This window comes from Neoarius graeffei, chromosome 8 (assembly GCF_027579695.1).
Source record: "Neoarius graeffei isolate fNeoGra1 chromosome 8, fNeoGra1.pri, whole genome shotgun sequence".
Taxonomy (NCBI): domain Eukaryota; kingdom Metazoa; phylum Chordata; class Actinopteri; order Siluriformes; family Ariidae; genus Neoarius; species Neoarius graeffei.
The window spans coordinates 67,183,871-67,201,745 of NC_083576.1; the positions used below are offsets into that span (position 1 = coordinate 67,183,871).

General features: G+C 41.7%; 1 protein-coding gene across 2 annotated transcripts in view; it reads right to left on the reverse strand.

The window, feature by feature from the left end:
- Positions 1 to 4,375: 4,375 nt before the first annotated feature.
- Positions 4,376 to 17,875, reverse strand: part of klhl3 (kelch-like family member 3) — a 71,718-nt gene continuing 58,218 nt past the window's right edge. The window contains exons 12-15 of one of the 2 annotated variants that reach the window (XM_060928056.1): positions 11,990 to 12,118; positions 11,743 to 11,883; positions 5,579 to 5,722; positions 4,376 to 5,491 (exon numbers count right to left, since the gene is read on the reverse strand). In XM_060928056.1, coding sequence (XP_060784039.1) covers positions 5,463 to 5,491; positions 5,579 to 5,722; positions 11,743 to 11,883; positions 11,990 to 12,118 — 443 coding nt within the window. In that variant the 3' untranslated portion in view covers positions 4,376 to 5,462. Of the gene's footprint in view, positions 5,492 to 5,578; positions 5,723 to 11,742; positions 11,884 to 11,989; positions 12,119 to 17,875 lie in introns of those variants that run through there. The other variant, XM_060928057.1, reaches the window with a different exon arrangement.

Consider the following 17,875-nt stretch of genomic DNA (forward strand, 5'->3'; position numbering starts at 1 on the left):
TGTAACAGAGCTTCAGCTAATATAGATGATACTAAGTGCATTAATGACTTCTGACAATCAGAATGAGTTCCAGTACTTCAACACACTTCTGAACCAAAACCCTTTTAAGTAGTTTGTAACATAAAATTAAGAAAGTCTGAAGATCTACTGCATGACAATATTGCTATTCAGTGTTTATAAGAAACCATGTTATTATAGATTTAAAAAAAAAAAAATCCTTCTTTAAAAAAAATACCAACCGCACCTTTAACCGCATCGTCACACACGACTTGGAGCGTTGATCCAAAGACTTGCAGTTTAATACTGTTTCCTCTTCGAAGTGCCAAGTAAACAATACTGCTAATAAGTCAGTCACTTTCCATATTTCTCATTCATGATCAGTAGAACAACCTGTTGCTTGTGTAATTACACTGAAACGGTGGCTCGAAACCTGAATAAATGCCATATCCTGCTCATTAAACAATATTCTCTCATCGTTGAGAAAGTTCTTCAGAGCTTATTCATGAAATGCGACTTCCGAGTCTGCGTTGCTCTTATTGTATTTACACTCACGACCGTACTGTCCTCTTCCTATATAAAATACATCTGTTAGAAAAACGTTAAATGACGAGCCAACCCAAGAGAAATAGGCAAAAATCACACTTCAAACTATTTAAAATTGTGCTTGCAATAGTGTTAAGTCCTTTACACAGACAATTATTTTATTGCCATTGAAAAGTGTACTGGCTCTGTTAAATCTACTTACACTACAATATCATGATCATTTGAGCCAGCGCTGTTCAGCTGATCTGCTTACAGGGGATGAGTGATCTATCAAACCCAAACATGCACCAGAGTTCTAGACGGAATGAGAAATTTATACCGAGTTGCCACTTTTGTATATTAAGGTGCACGTTACACTACTTGGCCATTTTATCAGGTCACTGGTGTGTGATGTGTGTTCATCACATCAGCCTCTTTATCAGGGTCAGTTTTTGACCTGAGCACTACTTCTGGTTGGACAGAAGAGTGGAGCAGTGATACGGAGTCGTTTAAAATCCCGCTCACACTGTGATTACTGATATTCAAGTGCATATCACGGGTAAATTCAGGAGCAAGATCAATGTAATTCTCCTATTTTATATTAAACTTTGGTCAAATATCTGTCACATTTTGCATTTTGTGCAATTTTTTTTTACCTTGCGCAATACCAGAAAAATTCAGTTGAAAATCAAGGCATTTGAGGCGAATTGGTCCGCCTCTGAAAAAACTTGGCATTTGGATTTCCCGGGAAACATTGATTTTCATGACGTCGCGTGTGGGACGCCTCCCTCTGAATCCTACGTCAGCGTTGGTTTGTTTATGAGGAAACGACCTGGTGGTTTTCTGCAAATTTCTTCAACGTTATCGCGTAATTATTAAAATGGTTAACAGATGTATCGTAGGAGGGTGTAGCAACACCAATCATGATGGGATTAGTACTCATCGTTTTCCAAAAGACCGGACAATGAGAGAGAAATGGGAGCGCTTGGTCTACACAGGCTGTGCACTGAAACCGTGCAAAGCTCGCGCAGCCTGCTGGCGCTTCCGCAGGTGACGTCACGAATCTGGCTCCAGACTCCCTTGGGATTTTTCCAGACGCGTTTTGTTATTTTATTTTTTTCTGCTGTAGACAGATGGCCTTGTGCAAAATTACCCTTCTGGATGAGTGTGTAAAGGGACATACTTTCATATAAAAACAAAACTGGTCCAGAATATGCACTTTAAGGGCACTAATAGCAACTAAACACGCATGTCGGTGTTACGGCTGTTGCCGATTATGACTGTAATTGTACAAAGTGTCTGGAAGATGCAGAAGTGCCGACACTGCCAACAAGAACCTCCTGGCAGGCAGAGAGCGAAAGACAGAATTTTTACCAAAGCACACAAGTGTGGATGATTGTTTTTGGGGGCAAATTTTCCCCCCCAACTATACGCCAAGCAACAGTACACAGCGTGGCGAATATCAAGTGTGACGCCACCTAATAATAAGCAACTCCTGTGGGGTTTTTTTAACAGACACCTCAGCCCTGCCTTCTTGTTTTCTACTGGCTCACAAGACTGAGGTTTGTGAATTCACAAGCAAAAGTTCACCTTTATTAAGCTGGTGTCAAATGCGCTTCGTCCTTTCCCCTTCTGTGAAACGGTTTTCCAATAGGGAGAATTTACTGAGTTTGGTTTGCCTGCTGCTTTAGCTACAAAAAAAGAAAAAAATTGACAGAAAAGATAATATAATTTTTAGGCATGCTGGCACCTCTGGCAACTCAGTATTCACCCTACAGCGAACAGATCAGCTTTTTCGGGTATATTTGGAAACTTATTCATGGTGGGTATCACTTCTCTCCCTGAACTATTTCATAGTGACTTCATGTGAAGATTATACTGTTACTGTTTATTCTATCCACATGCACTGGATATGAGCAATCGTGCGCTCTGATTGGCTAATCTACTACTAAGATATCAGCCCATATACTGTGAGCAGAAAAAAACAAAATGGCGGCTTTGTTATCAAGTATTTAAGAGAAACAGAAACTGCGAAAAGAATATACACTATATTGCCAAAAGTATTTGCTCACCCATCCAAATTATTGGAATCAGGCGTTCCAATCACTTCCATGGCCACAGGTGTATAAAATCAAGCACCTAGGCATGCAGACTGTTTGTACAGTTTGGAGCTGGCCCCTTCCTCTTCCAACATGACTGTGCACCAGTGCACAAAGCAAGGTCCATAAAGACATGGATGACAGAGTCTGGTGTGGATGAACTTGACTGGCCTGCACAGAGTCCTGACCTCAACCCGATAGAACACCTTTGGGATGAATTAGAGCGGAGACTGAGAGCCAGGCCTTCTCGTCCAACATCAGTGTGTGACCTCACAAATGCGCTTCTGGAAGAATGGTCAAAAATTCCCATAAACACACTCCTAAACCTTGTGGACAGCCTTCCCAGAAGAGTTGAAGCTGTTCTAGCTGCAAAGGGTGGACCGACGTCATATTGAACCCTATGGATTAGGAATGGGATGTCACTTAAGCTCATATGTGAGTCAAAGCAGGTGAGCAAATCCTTTTGGCAATATAGTGTAGAATCCCCCCATAGCTCCTGTTCCACACTCCAGCCCAGTCGGTGGCGGTAATGCACCTTTAAGTTGGTTTACCAACGGCCAAAAAAAAAACCCTAAAGAACAAGGAGAACAAAATGGTGGAGTGTGTTGCTGAACCAACCGAGGATGAAATAAAAACTCTACTCGAAAGCAAACCCCCCCCCAAAAAAAAACCAAACAAAAAAAAAAGCAAGAAAATATGGAATGAGGCGGCACGGTGGTGTAGTGGTTAGCGCTGTCGCCTCACAGCAAGAAGGTCCTGGGTTCGAGCCCCGGGGCCGGCGAGGGCCTTTCTGTGTGGAGTTTGCATGTTCTCCCCGTGTCCGCGTGGGTTTCCTCCGGGTGCTCCGGTTTCCCCCACAGTCCAAAGACATGCAGGTTAGGTTAACTGGTGACTCTAAATTGACCGTGGGTGTGAATGTGAGTGTGAATGGTTGTCTGTGTCTATGTGTCAGCCCTGTGATGACCTGGCGACTTGTCCAGGGTGTACCCCGCCTTTCGCCCGTAGTCAGCTGGGATAGGCTCCAGCTTGCCTGCGACCCTGTAGAACAGGATAAAGCGGCTAGAGATAATGAGATGAGATGAATATGGAATGAAAGTTAGGGTGCATCAGTTGCCCCCTAAAAATGAAAAGTTCCTCCGATCATGATGCGTTTTTATGTTCCTTTTGGTAGGAAAACACGCTGGGTGAAATATTTTGACAAAATTCAAAAGTTTAATGGTGGCACCAGGAGCTCAAAGTTATGGAAAAAGCTGCTATTTTATGACTTTTATGACAGAATTTCGATCACTTTTCATGAAACATTATGGCACCTTATAGAGTATACCAGATATCTTAGATACACATTTTTAGTACATATTCTAACGATATCATCAAGCACAGTTTGAGTTTTAGCTGTTCATTGAATCATTGTTCAACTACTTTTAAACAATGTATTATGAATCACATTAACGCTTCTCAATCCCTTGCAAAGGTTCTTAACATGATCTCTGGCTCACAAGAAAATCAATAAATGGAGTCCAACATTGTGATTCAAACCTTACGCGAAAACATAAAATAAGCGGTTTTTGGCAAAAAATGAACCTCATGGTGCCACCGTTAGACTTTTGAATATGGTCAAAACATTTTACAGGATGTCTTTATTGGTGAAAAGGAACACCCAAACAAAAACGCATCAGATTTTTTGAAAGTGAAGGCAACTGATGCACCCTAATGAAAGTATTTCATGGTAAAAATTTCTTTTTTTTTTTTCAGGAATTATTATTATTATTATTATTATTATTATTGCATTTTCACAAATTGCTCTTGCTATTTCACCAGTTTGTTTACAGGAAATTATTTTGATGGACGTTTTGTATGAAGTTTTTATTGATCGAATTTGCAAAAAATAAAAATGCTCCGTTTCTCAAACTCCAGTGAATGTAGATAGAATAAAACAGTTATTCCACTCAATCTCGTCGTACACGGCGTATAGTCGTCGGCTATCGGCTCATATACGACTCAATTTCGTGGAATAACTGTTAAACATGCCGACGGCATCCTTCTGACCTTGTAATATGATATTTATCTCAGTTCAATGTATAAAATGATAAAGGTTTAGTGCACCTAATAAACTAGTGTTTATTATAGTATAGTATTAATGACCTGTTTCTCTGTGTCCCGGCACAGATGTGCAAAATATTCAACAGGTTATGGCACAAAAGCAGCTGGCTATAATCAGTCTCTGGTTAATTGCTTTGTAGAGTTGCTTCTACAGTGCATCTATCCCATGATAAACTCTGTTAAGTTGAAAACTGGAAAGTAAACTAAAGAAACTGATGACGTTCAGTGACGCAAGCCGTTTCAGCTTACAGTAGTGATGTTGAGGCTGAAGGCTGTGATGGAGGATATACATTATCGCTTGGCTGTAGAGCACAAACCCATTTCAGCCTTGGAAGTTGCATGGTGCCTGGATGACAGAAATGGACTTACAGTGTGTTTAAATCAGTAGTTGAGCAGAAAGATGGTCCACTCTGTAACTGCGCACCAGGCTGAAAGGCTGCTTCACTCCACTCCACTCCACTCCACTCCGCCCGCCCTTTAAACCCTGCTTGCTCCAGCCAGGCCATTTTTGCTGATAATTTGTGGCCTTTGATAATCAGCAGAAGCAGATGGCACATTTGGAGAGCGTGTGAGGCCATTTTAGTGGTCAGTCTGCCATGATTTACGCACCGTCATGGTGAGCACAGGCTCAGCGTGACCAGAGCAGAGAGACATTCCTCCCACAGAGCAGCTTTAAATGACGGTATGTCTACCTCGGCCCTTCGCTTCAGTCAGCGAGCTCCTGCTCACCACAGCTCTTCGTCATAACAGCTTGTCAATAACCGACACCCCTGAAATGAAAGTAAAGTAAACCCAGTGAGCACAGAGTGCGAGTATAAAGAAAACTCAGAATCAGCAGTTTACAGCAAGATGCTGACCTGCATAGCTGCGTCCGTTGCTCATGTTAGTAGGAATCAGACTCCACTTGTCAGTAGCAGGGTTGTAGAACTCCACAGAGGACAGGTTGCACGAGCCATCGTCCCCACCGATAACGTACAACAGGCCGTTTATGGCACACACTCCTGCGCAGTCAAGTTACAACACACATGTAGCTCAAATTGACTGAAAACACTGATACAGGAGGATACAAAGCAGGCAAAAGAAACATGCAGTGCCCAGTGTTTCCCAGTGCATGAAGTAAACCTGGTGGGTTTATGCTGGAGTTTGTTTTTTTTTCCTTCCAATAATCATGTCATTTCAAAGATACCTTAAAAAAAACCTTATTCACATGATTCCAATAAGCGAGAAAAAAATTACACCAATCTCTCTGGCAGTGACAGAACTCTACTGACCCCTAATGGCGTACACCTTTAGAACGTGGAATTTTCCAGCCTTCAAATCCACAAATATGAAAACTGTAATGGTATTTGTACACATTGTTCCTTCTGGAACACCTACTCTGTGTCCCAAATCACTCCCTACTCACTATATAGCGAGGACGCCAATTTGTAGTGCTGTCCGAAATGAGAGTGAGGATTATTACACCCTATATAGTGCACTCACAAGTATCCCACAATGCATCACGAAAAGCAGAGTACAACCGATGGTCACTAACCAAGCACTATATCCCATCATGCATTGCTGTAGCGGTGAAAGAAAATCAAATCAAAAGCCTCAAATTTGATTTAATAAAAGGCAGCAGCAAATTGAGGCTTGATTTAAAAGAACTGAAAGATGCAGCACACACAAAAGTACTTTGTATTTATTAATATGGGAAATACGTTCGGTATAATATGCGTTTATTATTTTGAAAACCCACCAGCTGACTGATCTGGCACGTTTTAATTGTGCGACAGTAATGACGGAAAGAACGGCGCGACGGTGTAGTGTCCAAAACTGTTTGGTTTTTTTTTTTTCATTTTATCAATGATCTCACTATATAGTCCTCGATATAGTAATTCCCTATATAGTGAGTAGGCAGTAGTGAACGAGTGAGTGATTTCAGACACAGGGCTAAAACAGTGGTGCTTGAAAGTTTGTGAATCCTTTAGAATTTTCTATATTTCTGCATAAATATGACCTAACACAACATCAGATTTTCACACAAGTCCTAAAAGTAGATAAAGAGAACCCAGTTAAACAAATGAGACAAAAATATTATACTTGCTCATTTATTTATTGAGGAAAATGATCCAATATTACATATCTGTGAGTGGCAAAAGTATGTGAACCTCTAGGATTAGCAGTTAATTTGAAGGTGAAATTAGAGTCAGGTGTTCTCAATCAGTGGGATGACAATCAGGTGTGAGTGGGCACCCTGTTTTATTTAAAGAACAGGGATCTATCAAAGTCTGATCTTCACAACACATGTTTATGGAAATGTATCATGGCACGAACAAAGGAGATTTCTGAGGATCTCAGAAAAAGCGTTGTTGATGCTCATCAGGCTGGAAAAGGTTACAAAACCATCTCTAAAGAGTTTGGACTCCACCAATCCACAGTCAGACAGACTGTATACAAATGGAGGAAATTCGAGACCATTGTTACCCTCCCCAGGAGTGGTCGACCAACAAAGATCACTCCAAGAGCAAGGCATGTAATAGTCAGCGAGGTCACAAGGGACCCCAGGGTAACTTCTAAGCAACTGAAGGCCTCTCTCACATTGGCTAATGTTAATGTTCATGAGTCCACCATCAGGAGAACACTGAAAAACAATGGTGTGCATGGCAGGGTTGCAAGGAGAAAGCCACTGCTCTCCAAAAAGAACATTGCTGCTCATCTGCAGTTTGCTAAAGATCACGTGGACAAGCCAGAAGGCTATTGGAAAAATGTTTTGTGGACGGCTGAGACCAAAATAGAACTTTTTGGTTTAAATGAGAAGCGTTAGGTTTGAAGAAAGGAAGACACTGTAATCCAGCATAAGAACCTTATCCCATCTGTGAAACATGGTGGTGGTAGTATCATGGTTTGGGCCTGTTTTGCTGCATCTGGGCCAGGACGGCTTGCCATCACTGATGGAACAATGAATTCTGAATTATACCAGCGAATTCTAAAGGAAAATGTCAGGAAATCTGTCCATGAACTGAATCTCAAGAGAAGGTGGGTCATGCAGCAAGACAACGACCCTAAGCACACAAGTCGTTCTACCAAAGAATGGTTAACGAAGAATAAAGTTAATGTTTTGGAATGGCCAAGTCAAAGTCCTGACCTTAATCCACTCGAAATGTTGTGGAAGGACCTGAAGCGAGCAGTTCATGTGAGGAAACCCACCAACATCCCAGAGTTGAAGCTGTTCTGTACGGAGGAATGGGCTAAAATTCCTCCAAGCCGGTGTGCAGGACTGATCAACAGTTACTGGAAACATTCAGCTGCAGTTATTGCTGCACAAGGGGGTCACACCAGATACTGAAAGCAAAGGTTCACATACTTTTGCCACTCACAGAGATGTAATATTGGATCATTTTCCTCAATAAATAAATGACCAAGTATAATATTTTTGTCTCATTTATTTAACTGGGTTCTCTTTATCTACTTTTAGGACTTGTGTGAAAATCTGATGATGTTTTAGGTCAGAGGTGGGCAAACTACGGCCCGCGGGCCACATCCGGCCCGTTGGCGTTTTTAATCCGGCCCGCGGAAGACAATCATATAAACACGATTGAGCAGATCTATAAACTATAAGCGTCAGTGTTATCACGTAGACAGGTGTTCTAGAGATCCGTCTTTCCAGTCAGTCGTATTCACGCGAGATTACATTTGCAGAGTGGTGCAGCGCGTGCCATGGAAGTCATTCTGGCGCCCGTGCCACTGATGATCTCGAGAACACAGGATAAAACTTTACAATGAGTGGTCCTAAAAAAAGAAAAGTGGACAGTGAGTGCAGGGTGTTCAATAAAGAATGGACAACTAAACATTTTTTTGCTGAAGTCCGATCAAAGGCTGTATGCCTTATTTGCAAAGAAACCGTTGCAGTTTTATAACATCAAACGGCACTTTTCCTCCAAGCATGCTAATTATGCTAACAACCAGTCAGCGCAAGCACGGACGAATACAGCTCAGCGGTTGCTGAGTGAATGTGAGTATTAACTCATTTATGTCCCTGTCTGCTATTATAGGTGTATTATGAGCAGCTGACCTTGCTTCTGCTTATATCTGTTCCTGGACTTTTGCCTGTGGAGGTTATTCTGATCTATGAGTGGCCTTTTGGAATATGAAAACCTGTTTGGAACCTGTGTTTTGATTTTTTGAGGACTGGAAATATTTCAGTGAGTGACTTTGAACCTGAAAACCAGTTTGGAGTTTTTTGCTTTCTTGAGCCGTTTTGTTTGATTTTGTGGGCTGGATGGATCCAGTGCCAAACCACTGAACTGCAAACATGTTGGCATGGTGTGGTACCCAAACTGTTGAACTGCAAACATTTTGGAATGGTGTGGTGCCTCTCCTACTAATGGTGGTTGGTTGTACTGGCAGGCTGGAAGTGGATGGTTTAAAAAAAAAAAAAAAACACTCAGGTGTAAATCTACGAGTTCAGTGAAATGTACAAAAATGATATGTACTGATATGTAATTTAGTTCAATTTAATGATATGCAATTTAGTTGTATGCATAAAATGATACAAATATACAAATACACTGGCATCCTACTCATCCTGGCAGCTCAAAGGTGTAATTTAAGAATTAAGTGCGCTACTTTTCTTACTGTCAGGTGTGTGTGTGTGTGTGTGTGTGTGTGTGTGTTACTTTTCTGGATGGATCCAGTGCCAATCTATTGAACTGCAAGCATTTTTCTGCTCTGTCTTTGTTGACTGAGAACTAAAATAAATGTCAATCTGATCTGCATTTGGGTCTCTGTCAGTGAAGGCCTTACAATAACACTAAAGCTTTTCCGGTTTATGTTCGATATGTATGAATTTGGTGTTGGCTCGGCCCGCCTGGCAAATTTCAAAAGTCAATGTGGCCCCTGAGCCAAAAAGTTTGCCCACCCCTGTTTTAGGTCATACTTATGCAGAAATATAGAAAATTCTAAAGGGTTCACAAACTTTCAAGCACCACTGTATCTACACTTATATTTCCAAAAGTATGTGGACACCTCACCATTGCACCCATACGTGGTTCTTCCACCAAACTGTTACCACAAAGTTGGAAGCACACACTTGTATAGAGGTCATTGTATGCCGTAGCATTACAGTTTCCCTTCACTGGAACTAACAGACCCGAAACTGTTCCATCATGATAACACCACTGTGTGCAATGTGTGGTCCATAAAGTTTGCCAAGACTGGTGTGCAAGAACCCAAGTGGCTAGAACAGAGCCTTGCTTGAACCCAACCCACTGATCACTTTTGGGATGAACTGGAACGCTAACTGTGCACCAGGCCTCCTCGCCTGACGTTAGTTCCAGATTTCACTAACGCTCTTGTGGCTTAATGAGCAAATCCCTACAGCCACACCCCAAAATCTAGTGGAAAGCCTTCTCTGAAGAATGGAGGTTATAACAGCAAAAGGGAACCAAATCTGGAATATGGTTCATATTTTAGGTTCTTCAAAGTAGCCACCGTTTACCTTGATGACGCTTTGCACACTATAGAGATTTTGCAGTCACGTGACCGGAAAGTACACAGCCGCCATCTTGTCGGTAAAAAAACACAGCTGAATACTGCTGCACTCGTGTACAGAATGGATCAATTTCAACCGACGGACTACACGGCTCATTTTTCTAATGAACAGATAACTAGATATGTGTCTAAAATAAACGATCTACAGATTAGTGACCCTTATGGCTTACCGGACGGAGTTTTCACGACCCTGTCAGTGGATATTGAACTGCCAGCGGAATACCCAGACGTGTATAATTACCTCATCAACTTTCCCTCGCTGTTCAGTGGTGAAGCACTGCGTGCTTATAAATCTCTGGACAGTTATCCTTACAGAAATTCAGGATTTATCAGCGACTCAGATGTGGCATCTTGTAAACAAGACAATAATCCTCATTGGACGGGTAAGTCACTTAAGTATTGAGTATAGCACTGACCAGCCGATTATAGAATAGAATAAGGTAATTCCAGCTGTAATTCCAAATCGTCCGTCTTGTTTACCATGGATCTGGCGTTGGAGAGGTAAAGGCTTGGCAGTGGAGATTTGAGTGGCTGTTTTCTGAGCTTAGTCAACAGGCCGGCTCTGCAGCCTCGCTTTTGCTTCCGCTCCCGACGCCGCCTCCTTCACTTTGCTTCCGATAACAATCCACGGAGACCCCGCTGGTCTCGCTATCTCGTCCGGAATGTTGTGCATGTGATGGAAATCGCTACAAACCGTCATTTTCTGCTGGAAACCAATGTCCAGTAAGTCCATACGGTTGTAGTGGATATTGAAGTCCGGTACAGACGAACAACACGCAAAAATACACACAAAAAACATAAAAACGTGCACAGGTAGGGAGAGCTTGTAGCCGCAGCTGTTGTAGTAGAATTGTATATAGTAGGGTTTTCCAGAAGAAAAGGTAGAAGTAGAAGCAGAACCAGAAGTAGAAGTAGAAGGCGGAAATATGGCGTTTGACCGACAAGATGGCATCTGTCACAATCTGGATCGGCTGTGACGTCACATGCAAGTGCTCCATTGGCATTATCTTAACCAGCTTCATGAGGAATGCTCATGCACCTGGAACGCTTTTCAGTTAACAGATGTGCCTCGTCAAAAGTTAATTAGTGGACTTTCTTGCCTTCTTGATGCATCCGAGATCAAACCGTCAATAGTAAATAATAAAAATACAGTAAATAGCCCTATTCCACAACTGTAGTAATCCATATTAGGTCAAGAACCGCTCAACTAAGTAAAGAGAAATGACATCCATCATTACTTTAAGACCTGAAGTGACTTAATTAATAAAAATAAAGAAAAAACATTAAAGCAGAAGGTGTGTCCAAACTTTGGTCTTGTACTGTACACACACACACACACACACACACACACACACACACACACACCTACAGCACTTCTGCCAATCCTTCTGTATGCTGTAGGAGGTCCTGTAACTAAGCGAAGGTTTGTATCTAAATAGTTTCCTCCTTCAAGTGATTTATCTTATTACACTCTGCTGAAGCTGCTCACCTGCATTCCTTCTGCACATGTTCATATCACACACCTGCCTCCAGGTGTTCGTGGCTGGGTCAAACACCTCTACACTCTTCCTCACAAGTGGACCATCATGTCCCCCTGCTGCATACAGCTGCCCATTAAGCACTCCTACACCTGTACACACACACACACCTCAATAATGTTTATATCTTATGAACTTTATGCCAGTCAAAGAGAGTCACCAGATGGCAGCACATGCACCTTCAGTTCAGCTCATTACCTGCTCCACTGCGTCTCGTGCTCATGTCAGCTACATAGTCCCATTTGTTAGTTACTGGATCATACTCTTCTACAGTGCTGAGACACTGGCGAGAGGCACCATCATAACCCCCTACAGCATACAGCTTACCTGAAAACACATACGTCCTCAGAGAATTAAATACACCTGACTTATGTATTAATATTCATAAGGCAACTTCTTAGTTTCTTGGAAGTACGTCGGCTACAATTATCGACAGTCCATAATTAATTGTCGACACCTTTTCAGATTTACCAATAAAAAGCAATTTTACAAAAGGTGAGTTTCAGTTACAACAGTTATTATTAGTTAATTAATCAACCGGAAGACCCCCCCCCCTCCTCGCCCTTTGATCTTGTCATCTGATGACACAGCTCGTTACCCGAGATGGAATTTTTTTTTTAGCACGATCAGCAATTTGAGGAAAACCCGGACGTGATCATCGCAGGTAAGCATGGTGGAAAGATCATGGACATGTTTTTACTTATCAAATTCACCGATATTTCATGATCTCCTTGTCGAAACCTACTTTGTTTCTTACTCTTTCGTTTGACAGTAGCCATTTTATGTCTAAACGCACGTTTGAGAAGTCACGTGAGGTGTCGATAATAGTGATCACTTTCACCGGTGTCCACGGTTATCGACACCCTGTGGAAATAAGTGACATTTACAACTGTTATGGCTCGATCTTTGTTGAAGTAGATGAAGTACTTTAAAAAAATAAAAAGTGCTATGATTTATATATATATTTTTTCTGATTCATAACAGAATGGAATGATTATAGAGTATCCTATTGTAATAAATAGAATTAGACCAGAATTAAATTCCTAGCATATAAAAATTGACATGCTTGAAATATTCAGATTTTTTCTATTCTGTTCAGAATTTTTTTTTTGCAGTTTGTTGTAAATATCTACCACATATTACAAGATCAGTAGACATTTTATATTTTGTTTCGAGGACTGACATGGATTTTTGACCTGAATGTTCATGTGGTTACAGTGTCAATTGCCTGTTGACATTTACTGGTAAACTACAAAACTAGAAATTAATACAAACAACAACGACGAATGATTAACAAAATGTGATCTACGAAAATATTTAGAAAGAGGGTAGAAAGTGGAACAAAAAGATTTTCTGACAGCTTAACCCTACTATTATCTTTGGGGTCAATTTGACCCCATTCAATGTTTAACATCTCTAAATATCTCATCTCATTATCTCTAGCCGCTTTATCCTGTTCTACAGGGTCGCAGGCAAGCTGGAGCCTATCCCAGCTGACTACGGGCGAAAGGTGGGGTACACCCTGGACAAGTCGCCAGGTCATCACAGGGCTGACACATAGACACAGACAACCATTCACACTCACATTCACACCTACGGTCAATTTAGAGTCACCAGTTAACCTAACCTGCATGTCTTTGGACTGTGGGGGAAACCGGAGCACCCGGAGGAAACCCACGCGGACACGGGGAGAACATGCAAACTCCGCGCAGAAAGGCCCTCGCCGTCCACGGGGCTCGAAACCGGACCTTCTTGCTGTGAGGCGACAGCGCTAACCACTACACCACCGTGCCGCCCATCTCTAAATATATGATTGACATTTTTTTTGCTTCATATTTAATGACTTTTCCTAATTTAATGGGGACAACTGGGTAAACATAAAATTAACATGATATGTTTTCAATTTCCTGTACACGTTGTACGCATCGGTGTTCTTTGGGGTCAATTTGACCCCAGGCTGTTTTAGCTGTATAAAACATAAAAGAAATATCAACATTTTACACACATTTGTTTTAGTTGTTTTGGATGATACTGAGGTCACTATAACATGCAATTTTATCATCTTCAAAGGCTTTAGGGCCCTAACATAACCATAACTGTAGCAGTGCGAGAACCACCGATAGTTCACATGACATGGGGGAGGGGAAAACAATTCTCGTGAGAAATTTGATATTTCCCACACTGTGGGGCTGGGAAAATATGGTTCCCGCCAAAAAATATTGATACTTCACACAACAAAGAGGTGGAGCAAACATATAAAAGCTTGCACAGCAGCCTTCTAAACCATTTCTCTTGGTGTGCTTTCTCTTTCTACTCCATTACTGTACAGGATAGGAACCGCCTGCATAATATTGTCAAGGTGTGTTCTAAGATTATTGGACTTCCTGCTCGCCACCTGAATACTGTGTACGAGCAGCAGGCTAGCGGCCTGGCTCGTCGAATTCTTAAGGACTCGACTCATGCTTTGTTCCCGGCATTTGGGCAGCTGCCATCTGGTCGCAGGTTCCGCTGTCCGGCCTGTAAGACCCAGAGGAGGAGAGCAACCTTTGTTCCAAGTGTTATTCTCCTCCTGAACTCTAAGAAGTCTAAGACAGTTACAATAACTTAAGTCTTCTGTACAATACTCTAGTGCAATATCACATGTCCTGATGTGCAATATTACAATATCACCTTGTCACTTTAACTACAATGTCACTCTAATCATATTGTCTTTTTAATTTTATCCATGCGTCATTTTATTTATTTGCCATATTTTATCTGCTGCCGTTTTTTTTTGTTTGTTTTTTTGCCCACCCATTTTTGTGATTTTATTCTTTTTGTGATTTTATTTTCTTGCTCTTTTAATGTACCGCTCTTCGCCCTTCTAATTGCCCTTCGGGGATAAATAAAGTTTTGTCTAAGGCCCTGTCCACACGACAATGGATTCAGGTGAATCTGATAAAATTGTTTATCGTTTCGGCCTGGCGTCCACACGGCACCGGCGTTTTGGGTGCCCCAAAACGAAATCTTTTGAGAACGGGTTCCAGAGTGGAAAAAGCTGGCAACGGTGCCGTTGCGAAGTCGTCTGGATGAGTAGAACGGATTTGTTTACGATGATGACATCACAACCACATGTGCTTCACGCCGGGTAGAAGTGTAACGAACTTGATGCGAGTTGTCAACAAATCCTATAACTTGGTTCATGAAACGCGCTTACAAAATATTTTCACTGTGAATATTTATTGTGTAATGGTGCAAAGTGAGAGAGAGAGAGAGAGAGAGAGAGAGAGAGAGAGAGAGAGAGAATAGCCCTTAGGGCAGAGTCAATCCCGCCAGCAAAAACAGGGGAAAAAAAAAAAAGGAGCGATCTCACCTCTTCAGATGTTGGTTTAAGTCCGACAATACATTCCTCAAAAAGGGCGTAGAAGAACAAAGTAATCCATCAACGTGTAGCATTCAATTTATTCCGGACCATTAAAGAATTCTGGAGGATATCAGAATGTTGGCGTACCAGCTTCCATCTACCCCCATTCATTCCTCTTTCCGCGTCTCCATTCAAAAACCGAGCACGTGATTTAAAGGGACTATATCCATAGGATAGGGAGTGAGAAAGTGTGTGCGTGTGACAGTGACAGGGATAGTCACTGTGCGCATGCGCAGTTATGCGCATGCGTCTACTTCTATTGTTCTGGTGTCTCCGATGGGACCGTCTTACAGCGCACCTAGAGGTGTGGCATGTGTATTGCATCGTTTTCAGCAAGTGTTGCGTTGCCATATGGACCTGAAATTTAACTGATCCGTTGCCCATGTGGACGCGATATTTAAAAAAAAAAAAAAATCTCGTTGCCGTTGTCGTGTGGATGTAGCCCAAGTCTAAGTAAGTCCAAGTCTTTCTGCTCCCTCTCAACTGAAAATGACATCTAAGGAAAGGTTTTCTGTCAATGAGGTGTTGTCACATGTTTTTGACCATGAAAGTGACGTCGAGGAAAATGTGTCTGAGACAGACGATGATGTTGAGGAGGACCCTGATTATGCGCCATCCTCTTCTGATGAGAATGAGACCCTCAGTGTTGACCCTCCTGTTGTCTCTCAACCGCCAGCAAACACACTACCTTCCAAAAATGGAGAGTTATTATGGTCAGTCTCCCCACTTGAACAACAGGGTAGACTTAGTGCTGCTAATGTCATCAAAATGGTTCCAGGCCCCACCAGATACGCTGTCAGCCATGTCCAAGACATAAAATCAGCATTTGAGCTCTTCATAACACCATCAGTCAAAAAGGACATACTTGAGATGACAAATTTAGAGGGGAGGTGCGTGTATGGGGACAGTTGGAAAGACTTGGATGTGATATCTCTTTCCAATTTTAGGTCAATCAGTGAGATTTTGTGGTGATCTGCTTATTTCTCCATAGTCGCGTAACAGGTATTCTGGATGTATAAGGGGGGTGGGGGGGTTGTTTTCTTTAAAGGGCAATTTAGGTAGTCAACAAACAAAGTACCTGACAAATAAACTTGGGGAACAATTTTAATTTATCATTTTTTGAAAGTTTAAATTGCTGGGGTCAAATTGACCCCAAGGATAAAAGATGTTAGTAATTTTGAAGGTAAGAGGAGGGTTAAACATTATCAGTTCATTTGTTTACAAACATTAGAATTACTTCCTCGTTTATGTAAGCACCAACATCCATATATGTATATAAAAGATATCTTGTACTAAATATAAGTCTATGTAAAACAAATTTTAAATTAAAAACTATGTTTTGTTAACTTAATACTACATACCGATTAATTTATCAATAATCATCTGGATGTCGATAATTGTAGAACGGTGTCACATGATCTGATACGCTAAGTAATCGGGAATCAACTCATTTTTTTCCAGTGGAAGTGTGAGTAATTATTCATGCACAAGAAAGTCTTTTCTACTTTTGCAATGACCAAAATATCATTAAGGTGTCGATAATTGTAGCCGCTGCTCTAGTAGGTTTTCATTACCTGTACAAAGTTAGTATCAAAAGGTACTGAATGGTAACTGGGAGTTTGGTTAAGTAATTGGGAGTTGGGCTGTTATTACACTGGTCAAACGTACAATCACACATCATGCCCTGTTTGTCCTGACAGTTAAAACTGTGGTGTTATTTAATTATTCAGCTTTAATTTCCTCAAAAGAACGACAATGATTTTTAAAGCACAAACAAGGAGAATTTTTTTGTTATTATGAATAGGTGGCAACTTTTTTTCTTTCCGTGGGGTGGCACAGTGGTGTAGCGGTTAGCACTGTCGCCTCACAGCAAGAAGGTTCTGGGTTCAAGCCCAGCAGCCGACGGGGGCCTTTCTGTGTGGAGTTTGCATGTTCTATGACATGTGGTTAGGTTAACATGGGGCACCCTTGAGCAAGGCAACTAACCACACCTGCTCCCCAGGTGCTGTAGCATAGCTGCCCATTGCTGTGTGTGTGTGTGTGCGCGCTCATTGCTCACTTGGGTGTGCATGTGTGTGTGTTCACTGCTTCAGATGGGTTAAATGCAGAGGAGAAATTTCACTGTGTGCTTAAAGGAGATACGCAGAACCATGGCCTCACTTTTTGTTTATAAATGCCTTGAGACCTCAAGAATGGCACAGGAATAGCTTTAAGTGTTAACAATAAATCTAATATAGTAATTTTTACGATTAAAGTGATTTATATAGGCAGCGGTCTGAGTGAATGACCTTGACATCCGTGACGTCACAGCAGGAAGTCTATCGGTCTCATCGCCATTTCCGCTATACTAAAACACAGCTGACTGCAACTTCGATCCTCCATTTTGAGCTAATTTATCGCCATGCCACGTAAATGTGTTGCTGGCGGGTGCAGCAACACGACAGAAGGTGGATTTACGTTGCATTCATGTTCCAAGGATGCTCAAACTGCAAAGATTTGGACGTGTTTTGCGAGAAGTTCACGGGCACATTGGGCGCCTACGAAGTGGTCTCTCCTCTGCTCTGCACATTTTATTGAAGACTCATACGAGACCTCTGATCTGTTGAGGCGCGTTGGCTATAAGCCCGTATTGAAAGAGGGTGCAGCACCAACAATTAAAGGAAACTACAAGAAAAGGAACG